General features: G+C 37.1%; 1 protein-coding gene across 6 annotated transcripts in view; it reads left to right on the plus strand.

Moving 5' to 3' along the window:
• The window catches only part of LOC106057114 (dentin sialophosphoprotein-like), an 86,649-nt gene that overhangs the window by 54,320 nt on the left and 17,942 nt on the right, over window positions 1-14,387 (plus strand). For 5 of the 6 annotated variants that reach the window (XM_056023659.1, XM_056023660.1, XM_056023656.1 and 2 more), the window contains one exon: window positions 13,017-13,214. In XM_056023659.1, the coding sequence (XP_055879634.1) occupies window positions 13,017-13,214 (198 nt within the window). Of the gene's footprint in view, window positions 1-8,870; window positions 8,973-13,016; window positions 13,215-14,387 lie in introns of all 6 variants that reach the window. The other variant, XM_056023661.1, reaches the window with a different exon arrangement.

Here is a 14,387-nt window from a genome sequence, read left to right on the forward strand (position 1 = left end):
CTTTTTTCTTTTCTGAAAGTGAATAATCTATTTTTTTAAATCAATTATGCATGCAGTTTTTTTTCTTAAAAATACACCATTTTTTAAACTATTCATTATTAATAGTAACAAACACGGGAGGCTATTTAGTGAGAAAGATATCCATTAACCATATTTTTTACACATTTATGCAAACGGTTTTAGATTTTTTTGTAAAAACAAATAATTTTTCTACAATTCTATTGCTGAGTTAAATTCTGTCATACCAACTACTACATTTACACACAAAAAATGTTACTTTTTTTTTTTTTGAAGAGGCAATTTATTTAGTATACATATAAGTGGAACATAATTTAAAACAACAACTAATAAGTAGTTTTGCATTTTAATCTCAAGCCTGAACTACAGCATTAAATCTTATATATATATATATATATATATATATATATATATATATATATATATATATGGAACACTAAACCAAAGTCTTTTTGTGTGTTTTTTTTCTACGGAATTTTTTTTCTTGAGGCTTTAAATAAGAGATCGACCCTTTTAGATGATCATGATAAGAAATCAGTTAGGCCAGGTTCACATCTAAGTTCTCATTCACATTCACCTATCTCTTGGTCTGTTGGGCATTTGGGGCACCACATAAGGTCAACCTTGTTTCTCCATTCTTCTCTGTCATTTGCCTTTGACAGAATTTCATTCTGATATTTGTTTCTGAAAACATTGAAACCTGACTTTTTACGTGCCTGGGTGGACCACTTCGGGGGCCGATTTTGAATTTGTGTTTCCACACAAATTGTCTTTGTAACCTTGTTAGTATCATTACGATGTACTCTCTTGATTGTACCTCCTGAATGGTAATAAAGTATATAGAGACGCTGTGACTGTCAAATCTTTGTCCACCTTAGTCAAATGTCTGTGTACTAAGCTAGGCTTTAGAAATCTCTAAATTTACTGTTATCTTTTGTTAATCATGCCGCCCCTCTCTCACACACAGCCATTCAACTTTCAACGGACTTCAATACAAACTCAATAGAAGGGAAAACAAAAAGACTGCTTTCAAATGGTCAACTTTGACTTTGGTGCACCAACCATGTGTGTTGGTTGTAGTGTAGATGTACCTCACTGTTATGGACTATGTGTGTGTGTTTTTATGGCGCTTGAATCTTGGCTATGCAAGGAATGATGCAAGACAAGCGGGATTGTATTCAGAATGCCAGAGTGAAAAGACGTGTTTATGTAGTGCTTTAGATTCTGTTCCAAATACACAATGTTTCTAATGGTTCCTTACGTCTACTGCACCTCAAGTTCAATGTGTGTCTAGAGTGGAATCAAAGTCACAGAGTTAGTAGTGTTCACAAAGACGTGATTCAAGTTATGTTTTACATTCAGATGTCATGCGCCTACAGCAGCGGTTTAGCTACCAGCAGTTGGGTGCTACAAGTCAACCACCGACATCAACTTTCACCAATACATCAGCTTCACGTCAGTGATGAATTGCCTAACAGTCTTTAGATTGACAGGACTTGGTTCCGCCCACCGTGTGTCAATTTGTAGAATTCAGACTTTTCTTTTTCAATTTGTATGTCCTTGTAGTTTTGCAGGCAGAAACAAAGGTTCAAAGAGGACGTAAAGGATCTTCACCATCCCAAGTGTAAGCACTCGATAGAAGATTTCAACTTCATTCACCGCTTCATTGACTTCTTTTATACTTTCGGATAGTTTACCCGGTCTGGCATTACCAATGTTTCAGTCCCATGAATGTCGAGGTCGCAATGACTTGTGTATGTCTCAGGTTGTCTATCGAAACTCTCATCCTACTATTGAAACGTGTTGCTGAGATTTTGTTGAATGTTGAACTCGTGTCTAAACAGTTCGAGTTGTTCTTTTCCGGTTGAGGGTTCATGTGACAGAAAGTATCAATACAACCGTGTGACACATGTCACGTGAACATCTAGCTGGGCAGTGTACATTGGTATGGCTCTCATTATAACAAACCTGGCTGTAGGGTGTAGTGTCACTTTGTAATAGTATATGCCATAGCTGAATTCGGACTTTGTGTAATCTATGTCTGTTTGAATTCGGGCATTATGCAGTGTATGTCTGTCTGAATTAGACTTATCACTTATGCAGCATATGTCTATTTGCTATCTGTTGTATAGGTATGTCTCTTTGTCTCTCCGTGTCTCTTTGCAAGAAGCGTGGTTGGTAGGAAAAGGGAGCACAACCTTTTCTTTACAAATATTTGTTCTTTCCAATCCATGATAGTGGATTATCTTTGAACTTACATTTCCATTCCCTTGATATCATCTAGGTTGTCTCCGGCATACTTACACGTTATGTTTCCTTCCAAAAAGGCTGAACCTGTTTTCTGCTGCACACTACAGTCTGGGGATCTTTTGGATGGATTGAGATAAGATTTCAATCCTCCAAAGTCAGACGATCTCTGTTGAAATACTTTCCTGTTGGTTACATTAAAAAAAACTGGACCCCAGGCATGTTGGGGCAGACGAAAGCGTTCCTAAAAGTATTGTCAAACTAGAGCTAAAATATGTTTGAGTTTTCATGGGAATTAATGTCATGTCATAAGTAGGACATTTTTTTTTTTTCCAAGTTACAAATCCATTACTAAAGATTTTGACTGTCGTTGTACACACACACACACACACACACACATACAAAACAGCAAGCCCATTAGTAAAGCCCTGATACCTGGGATCAATAGAGTACTTGAGTAAGGCGAGCCTGCGATCTGGTTGGTCGCCCCTGTATCTTACGTAGGCTGTCTCCTCTCTCTCTCTCTCTTTCGCTGTCACCGTTCACCAGGTCCTGCGGCCTTAAGTCTTCACACACAAACTTTATGTAACTGGCTTTTTTTTTTCTCCTTTCTTGGATTTCCTACACTTTTTCTTTATTATTTGTATTGTATGCACTGGCTTCGTTGGCTGTTTAAACCGGAAAAGGGGGGGGGGGGATCACACTAGGCATCATAGGCACCTTACCCGTCCCACTTCATAGTTCTTGTCCGCGTGTTAACGGGGGCCCCCACAAAAAAAGCAGGAGACGTTCTGTTTACGGAAGTCAACCTGCTCGCGTGTGGATTGGCGTGGCCATAAAGTGCGGTTACGTGCTAGACCTGTTAGTCCATTGTTTACAAACATCACGCTGACCAGTGGATTGGGATGTAGGTGAAGAGATGTAGCTGTGTTTGTGATAGACAGTGAATATCTTCATTAATTGGACAGTTTCTCTCTCGTGTGAATGATGTGCTTGCTGTTGAGTTGTGTGACCAACGTGTTCTCTTACAGTTGTATTTCAAAACTCCACCTTGTAAGGATTATACATTGAACAAAACCACAGCCAGGTTTGATTTGTTTCAATATGTCTACCTTCTTTTTAGGCTACTTCAATGAATGATTAACTGATGAAGTAACTAACATGCCAATATTTAGCCTTGTTTCTCTCTCTCTAAAAGAAAGCTTCAGGCTATGATTTAATTAAAGCGATAAAGATGTAGATCTAAAGTGTGTGTGTGTGTGACTTTTGTCTCCTGTCATCAGTAAATAGCTGATTGGACCACTACACATCAGATAAACTGTTTTATACACTTCATAAGGCCTTATGGGTTGTAGTTAAAATTCAACATTTAGTGATGTCTTCATGGGTAGTGACTGAGTTAATGTCAGGGTAGACTTATAACGTTACTATATACTAGATCTTGTCTTTCACTAAGAACATTCATACCATACATCTTTTCTTGAACAAAAGATATTCCAGAGAGTTCTATTTCGTACAGGAATCACAGTTCATTGCTTTGTTGTTTTTCTGCTTCTATTCTGTTTCAGTTTTAAACAAATTCTTGATCTAGGTGTCAACGACGGACACCTGAATACTTTTTTAAATTATTGGTAGGCCCATTGAAGAGTTGAATTGAAGCAATGTCTGGTTAGTACTATGTGTAGCCACTTGAAATATGGTTTCATATTTTCATTAGAAATGTGGGGCATCAAGTTAGAATGAATGTAAGAAGAGTGAGACAAGATACATTGCACCATGGTTTGTTCTGTCTTTTTTTTTTACAACAGGACTTGAGAAACAAACGGTACGAAATAATAACACACACACACACACACACACACACACAAAACTTGGAGGAAACAAATGTAATCACCTTACACTAATAAATACATGTGAGACTGATAAATACATGTGAGACTGATAAATACATGTGAGACTAATAAATACATGTGAGACTAATAAATACACGTGAGACTAATAAATACATGTGAGACCGATAAATACATGTGAGACCGATAAATACATGTGAGACTAATAAATACACGTGAGACTAATAAATACACGTGAGACTAATAAATACACGTGAGACTAATAAATACACGTGAGACTAATAAATACATGTGAGACTAATAAATACATGTGAGACTAATAAATACACGTGAGACTAATAAATACACGTGAGACTAATAAATACATGTGAGACTGATAAATACATGTGAGACTGATAAATACATGTGAGACTAATAAATACATGTGAGACTAATAAATACATGTGAGACTAATAAATACATATGTGAGACTAATAAATACATGTGAGACTAATAAATACATGTGAGACTAATAAATAAATATAGGTTGTAGGTTTGTAGGATGTGGATGTATGACGACAATCGTTCAAGTTTGTATTATGTTAACCCAAAGGTTGTCAGTCATGTCCCACAGGATGTGAGCTCATTGAATGAGATTAATGAGCTGATAAATTAGCTTGCTTTATGACTTGTTTTAGATCGTCGCCTCTGGCGACAAATACATCACGTGCCTCCTGGGTTTTGTACCTCTAGATTTTTTGTTGTCGCAAATAGTAAAAATAGGAAATGTAGATAGTCTTTGTGCGTTGTGAACTATTTGATATGGCTTTATGTACAGTTTCGTATTTCATAAGGGTTAGTTCTTATTGGTTGGCTGACGTTGCGAACTGGACTGTTGGTTGTGTTCACTCTGAAAGTACTTCACGGTTGATTGACTTTCTCTTAGTTGTATGTGTTTGAATGTACATCCATCTGATGACATGAAAGTCTTATAAATGAGTTCATTGATTGCCCTCATGTTATCCCTCTACTACCTGCTTGTGATATTGTCAACCGTGTGTATGATTGTTGTCTAGTTGTTGTGGGGATATACCTCCCCTTATTTTCTGTGTAACATTCAGGCTTAGAACTATTTTAATATGTACCAGTGAAAACAATGTGCCAGATTGATCAGGCTTAGAACTATTTTAATATGTACCAGTGAAAACAATGTGTCAGATTGATCAGGCATAGAACTATTTTAATATGTACCAGTGAAAACAATGTGTCAGATTGATCAGGCATAGAACTATTTTAATATGTACCAGTGAAAACAATGTGCCAGATTGATCAGGCTTAGAACTATTTTAATATGTACCAGTGAAAACAATGTGTCAGATTGATCAAATCTGTCAATAAAAACCAAACCATGGAGCTGTAAAGGGAACATGTCATTTATTGTTTACCAATTGCTGTCACTTTGGCTAGAATGTATTTGTGGTAGATGTAGTAACGTGAGCATTTGACTAGAATGTATTTGTGATAGATGTAGTAACGTGAGCATTTGACTAGAATGTATTTGTGGTAGATGTAGTAACGTGAGCATTTGACTAGAATGTATTTGTGGTAGATGTAGTAACGTGAACATTTGACTAGAATGTATTTGTGGTAGATGTAGTAACGTGAACATTTGACTAGAATGTATTTGTGGTAGATGTAGTAACGTGAGCATTTGACTAGAATGTATTTGTGGTAGATGTAGTAACGTGAACATTTGACTAGAATGTATTTGTGGTAGATGTAGTAACGTGAACATTTGACTAGAATGTATTTGTGGTAGATGTAGTAACGTGAACATTTGACTAGAATGTATTTGTGGTAGATGTAGTAACGTGAACGATGCTCTCTCTCTTCTTGTCTTGGACTCGCATGGCCTGTACCCCCATACACCTGGATTTAGTTTCCTGTTATTACTAGGAAGTTTGTGGAGAGATTGGAAAAGATGAAAACCTCTTCACCCTTTAGATTTAGAGTGCTCACTATTTTCATTGTGGTACGGAACCGCGCTATTATCCGAGTCATTGGCATGGCAAACATTTGCCTGACCTGCATTCACCTGACAGACACCAGGACTAGTTAGTCACTAACCTCAATCTCAGCACCGGGGTTTTAGTTTGTTTTTAGTACGTTTAGAGGCTTCATTCCCATGGGCGCATTGACTTTTGATTATAGGCTGAGTGCTCGATAATTAGGATCAGTGCAAGATGTTTGCTGTGAAGTGAAGAGCAAGGGGCTAACACCAGGCACTACGATGTAGATATTCATATGACTTTAGTTGGAGTAGAGGCTTCATCAGAAGAGACTAAACATAGAGACGGAAATAACTGGTGGTTTGATAGGCGCTAGCTAGATGTACCAAGGGCAAGACATGAGGGTGTGATTATATCAACTGCACATTAGCCTCAAAAGTAGTTCAGGACGAGAAAAAAAAAAAGCAACGACCTATAACTTGACTGACTGGTTGTCAACTCATGTCATCTACAAAGTACAGGATCTCGAACATCAAAAGAGAGGCACACACACACACGTTGATTTAGGTTTTGATTTCTTTTTTAAATATAGAAATGGGGTGAAACGTATTTAGTTGAAAATAAAATTTTTTACAAATCTTGATTAGTAGGTCAGGTGTCTGTCTAATCATGATCTGGCCACTCTTGATCTGTTTTAGCGTGACATATTATTGGTCACTGGGTCAGTCATAGGGTCTATCCACGTTGTGTATGTATGTGTTGTATTTATCCTACACGTGAAACAGTTTGGTTCAATGTGTGTTTGTTCTGGTTCATTAGAATCCCGAAGTCCATTTTCTTCAAAATGATTTTTTTTTTCCATTGGTTTTTCCCATTCACGGCTCAACAAAGGTCATATTGACCTGACATCGGTTTCATTTCAAGGTGAGTTGATCTCTGCGAGTGAAGGGGCGACAAGGGGAAGGACTCATCTAATTACTAGTTCCCATGATATGAAAAAAAAAAGTACCCGAGTTTTGTTTCCATAACAACCTGTTATTGATTGAATAATAAACCGCCTTGAGAGCATTAATCTCTCTGGATGACATCATGCCGCCGACTGATACATTCATTTCATTCACTGTACATATTGACTGGGTGCTTGTAGGCAGAGATTTAGTCTTGTGGTTCAGTGGCCGCTTTCATTTGTGTGCTGTCTGGCGCATGTGCATTTGAAAAAAATAAATAAATAAACGCTCTTGAAAATCTGAATAGACCATCGCATTCATATCGCTCGAAATAGATAAAACGTCTGACTTTCAGTATGTTTCGAGTTCATATATTTTTGAAACATTAACTATGCATATTTCATGCACAGAAACCGTGTTTAAAATAGGTCGTATACTTTTATGAAAAAAATGTACATTTGTATTCTAAGTCCAGTCATGCTTAGCTTACTGATTGGTGGGGGTTACATTCAACCGATTATTTCTCGTGGTTGACGTACGTTACATAAGCTCATAACTTTTGGTTCTGAATGACATCTTCATTTCGTTGTTTCTGTGTTCTATGTGTTGAGGCATGGGGGAAACATCGTCTTCGTGACATAGGCTGTCACGTGATCTAAACCCAAACCGGTCATTTTATGTAATTCACTTAACCTAGTCAGTCATACTACTGTGACAAGGTGATGATGAATGGCCAGATGAAAATGAAATGATCGTCCATGCGTGGTCGACTCTTAGGCTGAGATGTGGAGGACAGAAATATACATTCATTAAAGAGGTCACGCTTAGTGCACAAAATATAAGATGTAATTACTGACCCAGAAACGACATGAATTAATAGATATAAAGCTATCCTTCGTCAGACTTGGCTGCATCAGTATTGAATGTTATAGTTGGTTTCAAAACTAGATTACTTTAGTATATTAGTTACAAAACGAGACCACCTCATTATTGGGCATTATAGTTTTTAAAAACTAGACCACTTCAGTATTAAGTATTACTAGTCGACCGGCGGCTTAGCATACGCGCTATTTTGCAGGGCTGGCCTTAGGCCACTGCAACCTATGCTACTACAGTGTGCCCGCACTTTCATAGGACCCGCACTAATTCTAGGTGTATAAATTATTAAATTAAACCATTTTATAACTTATAGCAGATTTCCCGCGGCCTCCTGTCGATTTACCTGGAGCTCCTGGAAATCTCCTGAAATTGCAAAATATACGAAAAGTCCTGGAAATATCCGGAAATTATTAAAATCTTTAAAAAAACTCTTACAAATCTCCTTAAATATATAGACAAAAATTTCATTTTGGGGTGTCATTCAATATGGAAAATGACAATCCTACGCGCGATAAAAAAAAAACGGCATTATCCCGTAATTTTGGAATTTGGTGAAAGAAGCTTCTGGCGCCTCAAACTAATGAAGAATTACTTGAGGTCAACAATTCTCAGATAGATTGAAACATTAGGTAATTCTTGCTATTGAGAGTGATCTATGTAGGAAATAGAATTTTTATAATATTCTGTATGACTTCGCTACACGCAAGGCTCGTAAAGTAATTCTGTACGTAGTAAAGAATGAATAAAATGCAAAGACGAATGTATTTTCTAATATAAACTCCTAATTTTCACTTATAATCCGTATCCCTACCCAAACTGGGCCCGTGAATTACGTTTCGCATTGGGCCCCACAATGGTTAAGTCCGGCCCTGCTATTTAGTGACGGACTAATACAGAGTAGATTAACTGTTCTCCCCCCCCCCCTTTTTTTTTTCCCGCAGGCCGCTAAAACTACGTGGGGTAGAAATAAAAAAAAAAGTGATCTTTCTCTTTCCATGACTTCTTGGTCACAACGGTTACCTTCAGGTGTTTCTGCTCAAGAGGTGTGTTTTTTTAATCACTTTTTTTTGAAACAATAACAAAATGTCTTGACATGAATGTTGACAGTTGGATGAAGTGCTATTACTTTTGTACTAATAGGTTTGCACAGCTTTGTAAATGAGAAAGAAAAAAAGATGTGCTGTTGTAATGTGTACTCCCTCAGTTTCTCTCTAGAGCACACAGGCAAACACACTCGAACAGGAAACAAAAGATTTGCCTTTCAAAAAAAAAAACGTTTGTGTTGGCTATTGTCAACAATGACCTTATCAGCAGTAGGCCAGCACACCTGTGTGTCTCACAATTCATTAAGAGATAACAGAAGATAGGCGAGTAGTTCTTTCTGTGATGGGTTCTGGATCAGACACACATCCCTTTTCTTGGTCTCTTCACTGATCAGTACAGAAAGTTGTAGATTGTTGTTTGTGTACAGAAAGTTTAGATTGTTGTTTGTGTACAGAAAGTTGTAGATTGTTGTTTGTGTACAGAAAGTTGTAGATTGTTGTTTGTGTACAGAAAGTTGTAGATTGTTGTTTGTGTACAGAAAGTTGTAGATTGTTGTTTGTGTACAGAAAGTTGTAGATTGTTGTTTGTGTACAGAAAGTTGTAGATTGTTGTTTGTGTACAGAAAGTTGTAGATTGTTGCGAACAAGGCACAAATGTTAGCCGCTTCCTTTCCTCTCTAAAACACCGACACCTTATGTTATCAAATCAACGAACTAAAAGACCACTAAAGGTGAATATAAAAGCGTTAGACTATCGCAATGAGTCACCGTTCAAAATAGATTTCTTAATTATGTCACATTCTAAAAGTTGTGGCTTTAATCTGGTAATTCCTTTCAACCTTTGGACACTAATTCGTTGTCATGAGATGCCCTGGCTAAACATGGGCTTAGTTGAATTACTTGTCATCTAAAAACTTGGATTGATTTGTTGTTGTAATGTAGTGTTTCTGCCTTCCCTATGGTATGAGTTGAATTACTTGTCATCTAAAAACTTGGATTGATCTGTTGTTGTAATGTAGTGTTTCTGCCTTCCCTATGGTATGAGTTGAATTACTTGTCATCTAAAAACTTGGATTGATCTGTTGTTTTAATGTAGTGTTTCTGCCTTCCCTATGGTATGAGTTGAATTACTTGTCATCTAAAAACTTGGATTGATTTGTTGTTGTAATGTAATGTTTCTGCCTTCCCTATGGTATGAGTTGAATTACTTGTCATCTAAAAACTTGGATTGATTTGTTGTTGTAATGTAATGTTTCTGCCTTCCCTATGGTATGAGTTGAATTACTTGTCATCTAAAAACTTGGATTGATCTGTTGTTTTAATGTAGTGTTTCTGCCTTCCCTATGGTATGAGTTGAATTACTTGTCATCTAAAAACTTGGATTGATTTGTTGTAATGTAATGTTTCTGCCTTCCCTATGGTATGAGTTGAATTACTTGTCATTTAAAAACTTGGATTGATTTGTTGTAATGTAATGTTTCTGCCTACCCTATGGTATGAGTTGAATTACTTGTCATCTAAAAACTTGGATTGATTTGTTGTAATGTAATGTTTCTGCCTTCCCTATGGTATGAGTTGAATTACTTGTCATCTAAAAACTTGGATTGATCTGTTGTTTTAATGTAGTGTTTCTGCCTTCCCTATGGTATGAGTTGAATTACTTGTCATCTAAAAACTTGGATTGATTTGTTGTTGTAATGTAATGTTTCTGCCTTCCCTATGGTATGAGTTGAATTACTTGTCATTTAAAAACTTGGATTGATTTGTTGTAATGTAATGTTTCTGCCTACCCTATGGTATGAGTTGAATTACTTGTCATCTAAAAACTTGGATTGATTTGTTGTTGTAATGTAATGTTTCTGCCTTCCCTATGGTATGAGTTGAATTACTTGTCATCTAAAAACTTGGATTGATTTGTTGTAATGTAATGTTTCTGCCTTCCCTATGGTATGAGTTGAATTACTTGTCATTTAAAAACTTGGATTGATCTGTTGTTTTAATGTAGTGTTTCTGCCTTCCCTATGGTATGAGTTGAATTACTTGTCATCTAAAAACTTGGATTGATTTGTTGTAATGTAATGTTTCTGCCTTCCATATGGTATGAGTTGAATTACTTGTCATCTAAAAACTTGGATTGATCTGTTGTTCTAATGTAGTGTTTCTGCCTACCCTATGGTATGAGTTGAATTACTTGTCATCTAAAAACTTGGATTGATCTGTTGTTTTAATGTAGTGTTTCTGCCTTCCCTATGGTATGAGTTGAATTACTTGTCATCTAAAAACTTGGATTGATCTGTTGTTCTAATGTAGTGTTTCTGCCTTCCCTATGGTATGAGTTGAATTACTAGTCATCTAAAAACTTGGATTGATCTGTTGTTGTTATGTAGTGTTTCTGCCTTCCCTATGGTATGAGTTGAATTACTTGTCATCTAAAAACTTGGATTGATCTGTTGTAATGTAGTGTTTCTGCCTACCCTATGCTATTCGCTCAGTGTTACCAACTGAAAGCCAAAAGGATTTCTGGTGAATCTATCAAGCGTCCATTTGATGTAATTGACTACAAAGTTAAAAAAACAACAACAAGATGTCGTCGTGAACGTGTTTAGAACATGTGAAAAAAAAATGAACATATTTCTCCATGAGTCTTTCTTTTTCTTTTCAGACCCGAAGACGAAGGTGACCCAAAACATAGTCACTTAGACACGTCTTATGGGTGCTTGCAGGCAGAGATTTTGTCTTGTGTTTCAGTGGCAGCTTTCATTTGTGTGCTGTCTGGCGCATGTACAGCTTAAAAAATAAAAATTAAAAAGCTGAATAAATGAATGCTTTCTATTATAGAAATGAGTCACTTAGGTAGTGCGAGAAACCAATATACTAGCAGAAGTTAGATGTAGATTTACAAGTTCCTTATCTGACTGTTTCATAGCAAGAAGACAAAGCAAGAGAGACAGAACAAACAAAAAGCTGCGATATTTAGTTGTTGTTGTTTTTTTGACAAACTTAGTAAGTTCATTAGTTTTGCAAAACGTCGTGTCTCCTTAGACTTCCTGTATCCATTTAGAAATGAGACAGTTCACTATCCATTCACACGTTGACGACGTTTTGGTCTAGGAGAAAATAAATAACCCTCTACTTAGAAACACTTTGAAATGACGTCGTGAGTTCTTTGTGCGCCATCTCGTGTTCACGTCTGCTACTCCGTCCACTACCTTACGGTTAATTTAATCACAGTGTAATAGGTGCGTCAGATGGGACAAAATACCTTGCTATTAGCTAATCTTAATCTTGAGACTTCGATGTCATATTCTTTCTCTAGTTATTTGTTGAGAGCGAGGTTTGTGAATCTATCCATTCTACAGTCATGCATGTGTAATAGTGACTTCTACTCGTTACTGTTCTGGGTCTGAGATTATGTGGCTAGACAATCCAATAGTACTCGGACTAGTTTTTACAAGTCATTTTGGATTCAAGTGATCATGAGTTTATCTAGATCTAGGATATTTCCAGACTACTGACAGAAATTGATTTCTTCTGGGACATTTTAATGAGCTTAAAGCACGCTCTAGTTATAGGAGCGATTCATTTACAGGCACTCTCTAGTGCATAGCCGACACGTTTGTAACCAAACTGTGTTGCAATTCATTGACTAAATCTATTCGGAAGTTAGGAAGTTAGGACTAAGTTGTATAAAAGTTTGTAGTGATCAATGAGACCCAATTTAAAATGATGTTTGTAAATTCCACTTCCAAGTAATATGGATCTCTACTCTTACTGTGAAAGATGTTTAACTTATCCGATATGTTCTGTGATTCTGATTCACATTGCATGCTCAGCATATAACTTAAATAATGTGTGAAATTACATAGACTTGGTAATTTCAAGTCGTGAGAAAGTCTTACTCAGTATATGTACGTCTTGTCCACGTGACTTCATGTTGAATGTATAATTGGTTTTTATTGATTGGCTAAATGTGTAGCTAACGTTATCGGATGGCACATAAACACTTAAACACATAAACACTTTGATGTTTTCCTTCCGACACAGGCTCTGCAGAAGGAGATCGAGTCCCGCAACAAAATCGTCAACGCCGTTTTGAAGCTGAGCGAGAGGTTGGAGCATCACTCCCAGAGCAAGGAGTCCCTGAAACAGATCGCCCTTGGTCTAGAGAGACGATGGCATGGAATCTGGTTGCAGTCTTTGGAGTGGCAGTACAGACTTGAAGAGGCACTCTCCAAAGGAAAGGTACGTTAGCTCATTCTAATGGGCTTAGATATACATTTGTATGAGAAACTTATATGTGGAAGGTTTGTCACCATCACTAGAAAAAGAATCACCAATTGTTGCATGGAAGAGTGTTTTGTGTGTTGAACGCATTAGGATTTATGAATTAAGGACATTCCTTGGCCAAGAGAGGTGTTAAAGCTGTTCATTGCTGTGTTTAAACACATATAGTAATATGTTGACTATAGGGGACACACGCATTGTCTAAGCTGCAGTAATAAATGCTTTAAACATTTAACAATTCGCCTTTTTAACTTAAAGGCCCATTAAGTCCAATGTTTGTTCTGCTAGTAACATTGCTGAAACCAGGATCAAAACCTCTGTATGTTATTGCTCTCCTATTGTAGCTAGATGGTTTTTAGTTGAGTGTATAGTGTCACTGAGAAATACTGCTCCAATGGGTATATCAGCAGTTTTGCTCATTGCTTTGAGAATTTGTAAAAAAAAGATTGTGTTCCATTCTATAGACTTTCTTGTGTCAGGGGGGTGTAACTTTTCTTCTAGTCACTACTCATGGTACATTCAGTCCAAGAATTGAGAACTGTCTTCAGCTATTGATCCACAGGTTTACTCACCTAGCCATCTGCGACACCCAGGCACGCAGTAGAATGTGTTGTTGTTTTTTTTTCGCTTGTGTGTATGCAGATATAGTGTGTGTGTGTGTGTATGCACCTATGAGTGGGAAAATCATGGGGCTTGTGATTATGAGAATGTGTATGTGTGTGTTAAGTTTAAACAGTGTGTGGAGTGGGTTCAATTTTATTTCCTTCATTTAAGACCATGGTTTAGCTCGTTATGTATTAATAATTGTCACACTTCAGGCTGAGCCCGTCCAGCTTTGATCTTCCTCACCATTCAATTCGACCGTTCACTCGCAGATCCCAAGAGAGGAGAGAGGGGGGGGCACATATACTTTTAATTTCCACCTCCCCCCTTCCTTTTTTTTTTACAATACAATTCTTGGAGCAAGCTTTATGGTAGACTTCACAGAAAAAGCCTCTTTAAAGAGTTACCGTCACACGCTCGCGAGACTTAGTTGTTGCGTTTGCTGAGAGAGCCGGCACTGCTACTCTGAATTAATTGTTTATACCCGTACTTCTGTACCGCAGCTTTGATGTATTATTCAAAGAAACA

The sequence above is a fragment of the Biomphalaria glabrata genome, chromosome 3, assembly GCF_947242115.1.
Source record: "Biomphalaria glabrata chromosome 3, xgBioGlab47.1, whole genome shotgun sequence".
NCBI lineage: Eukaryota > Metazoa > Mollusca > Gastropoda > Planorbidae > Biomphalaria > Biomphalaria glabrata.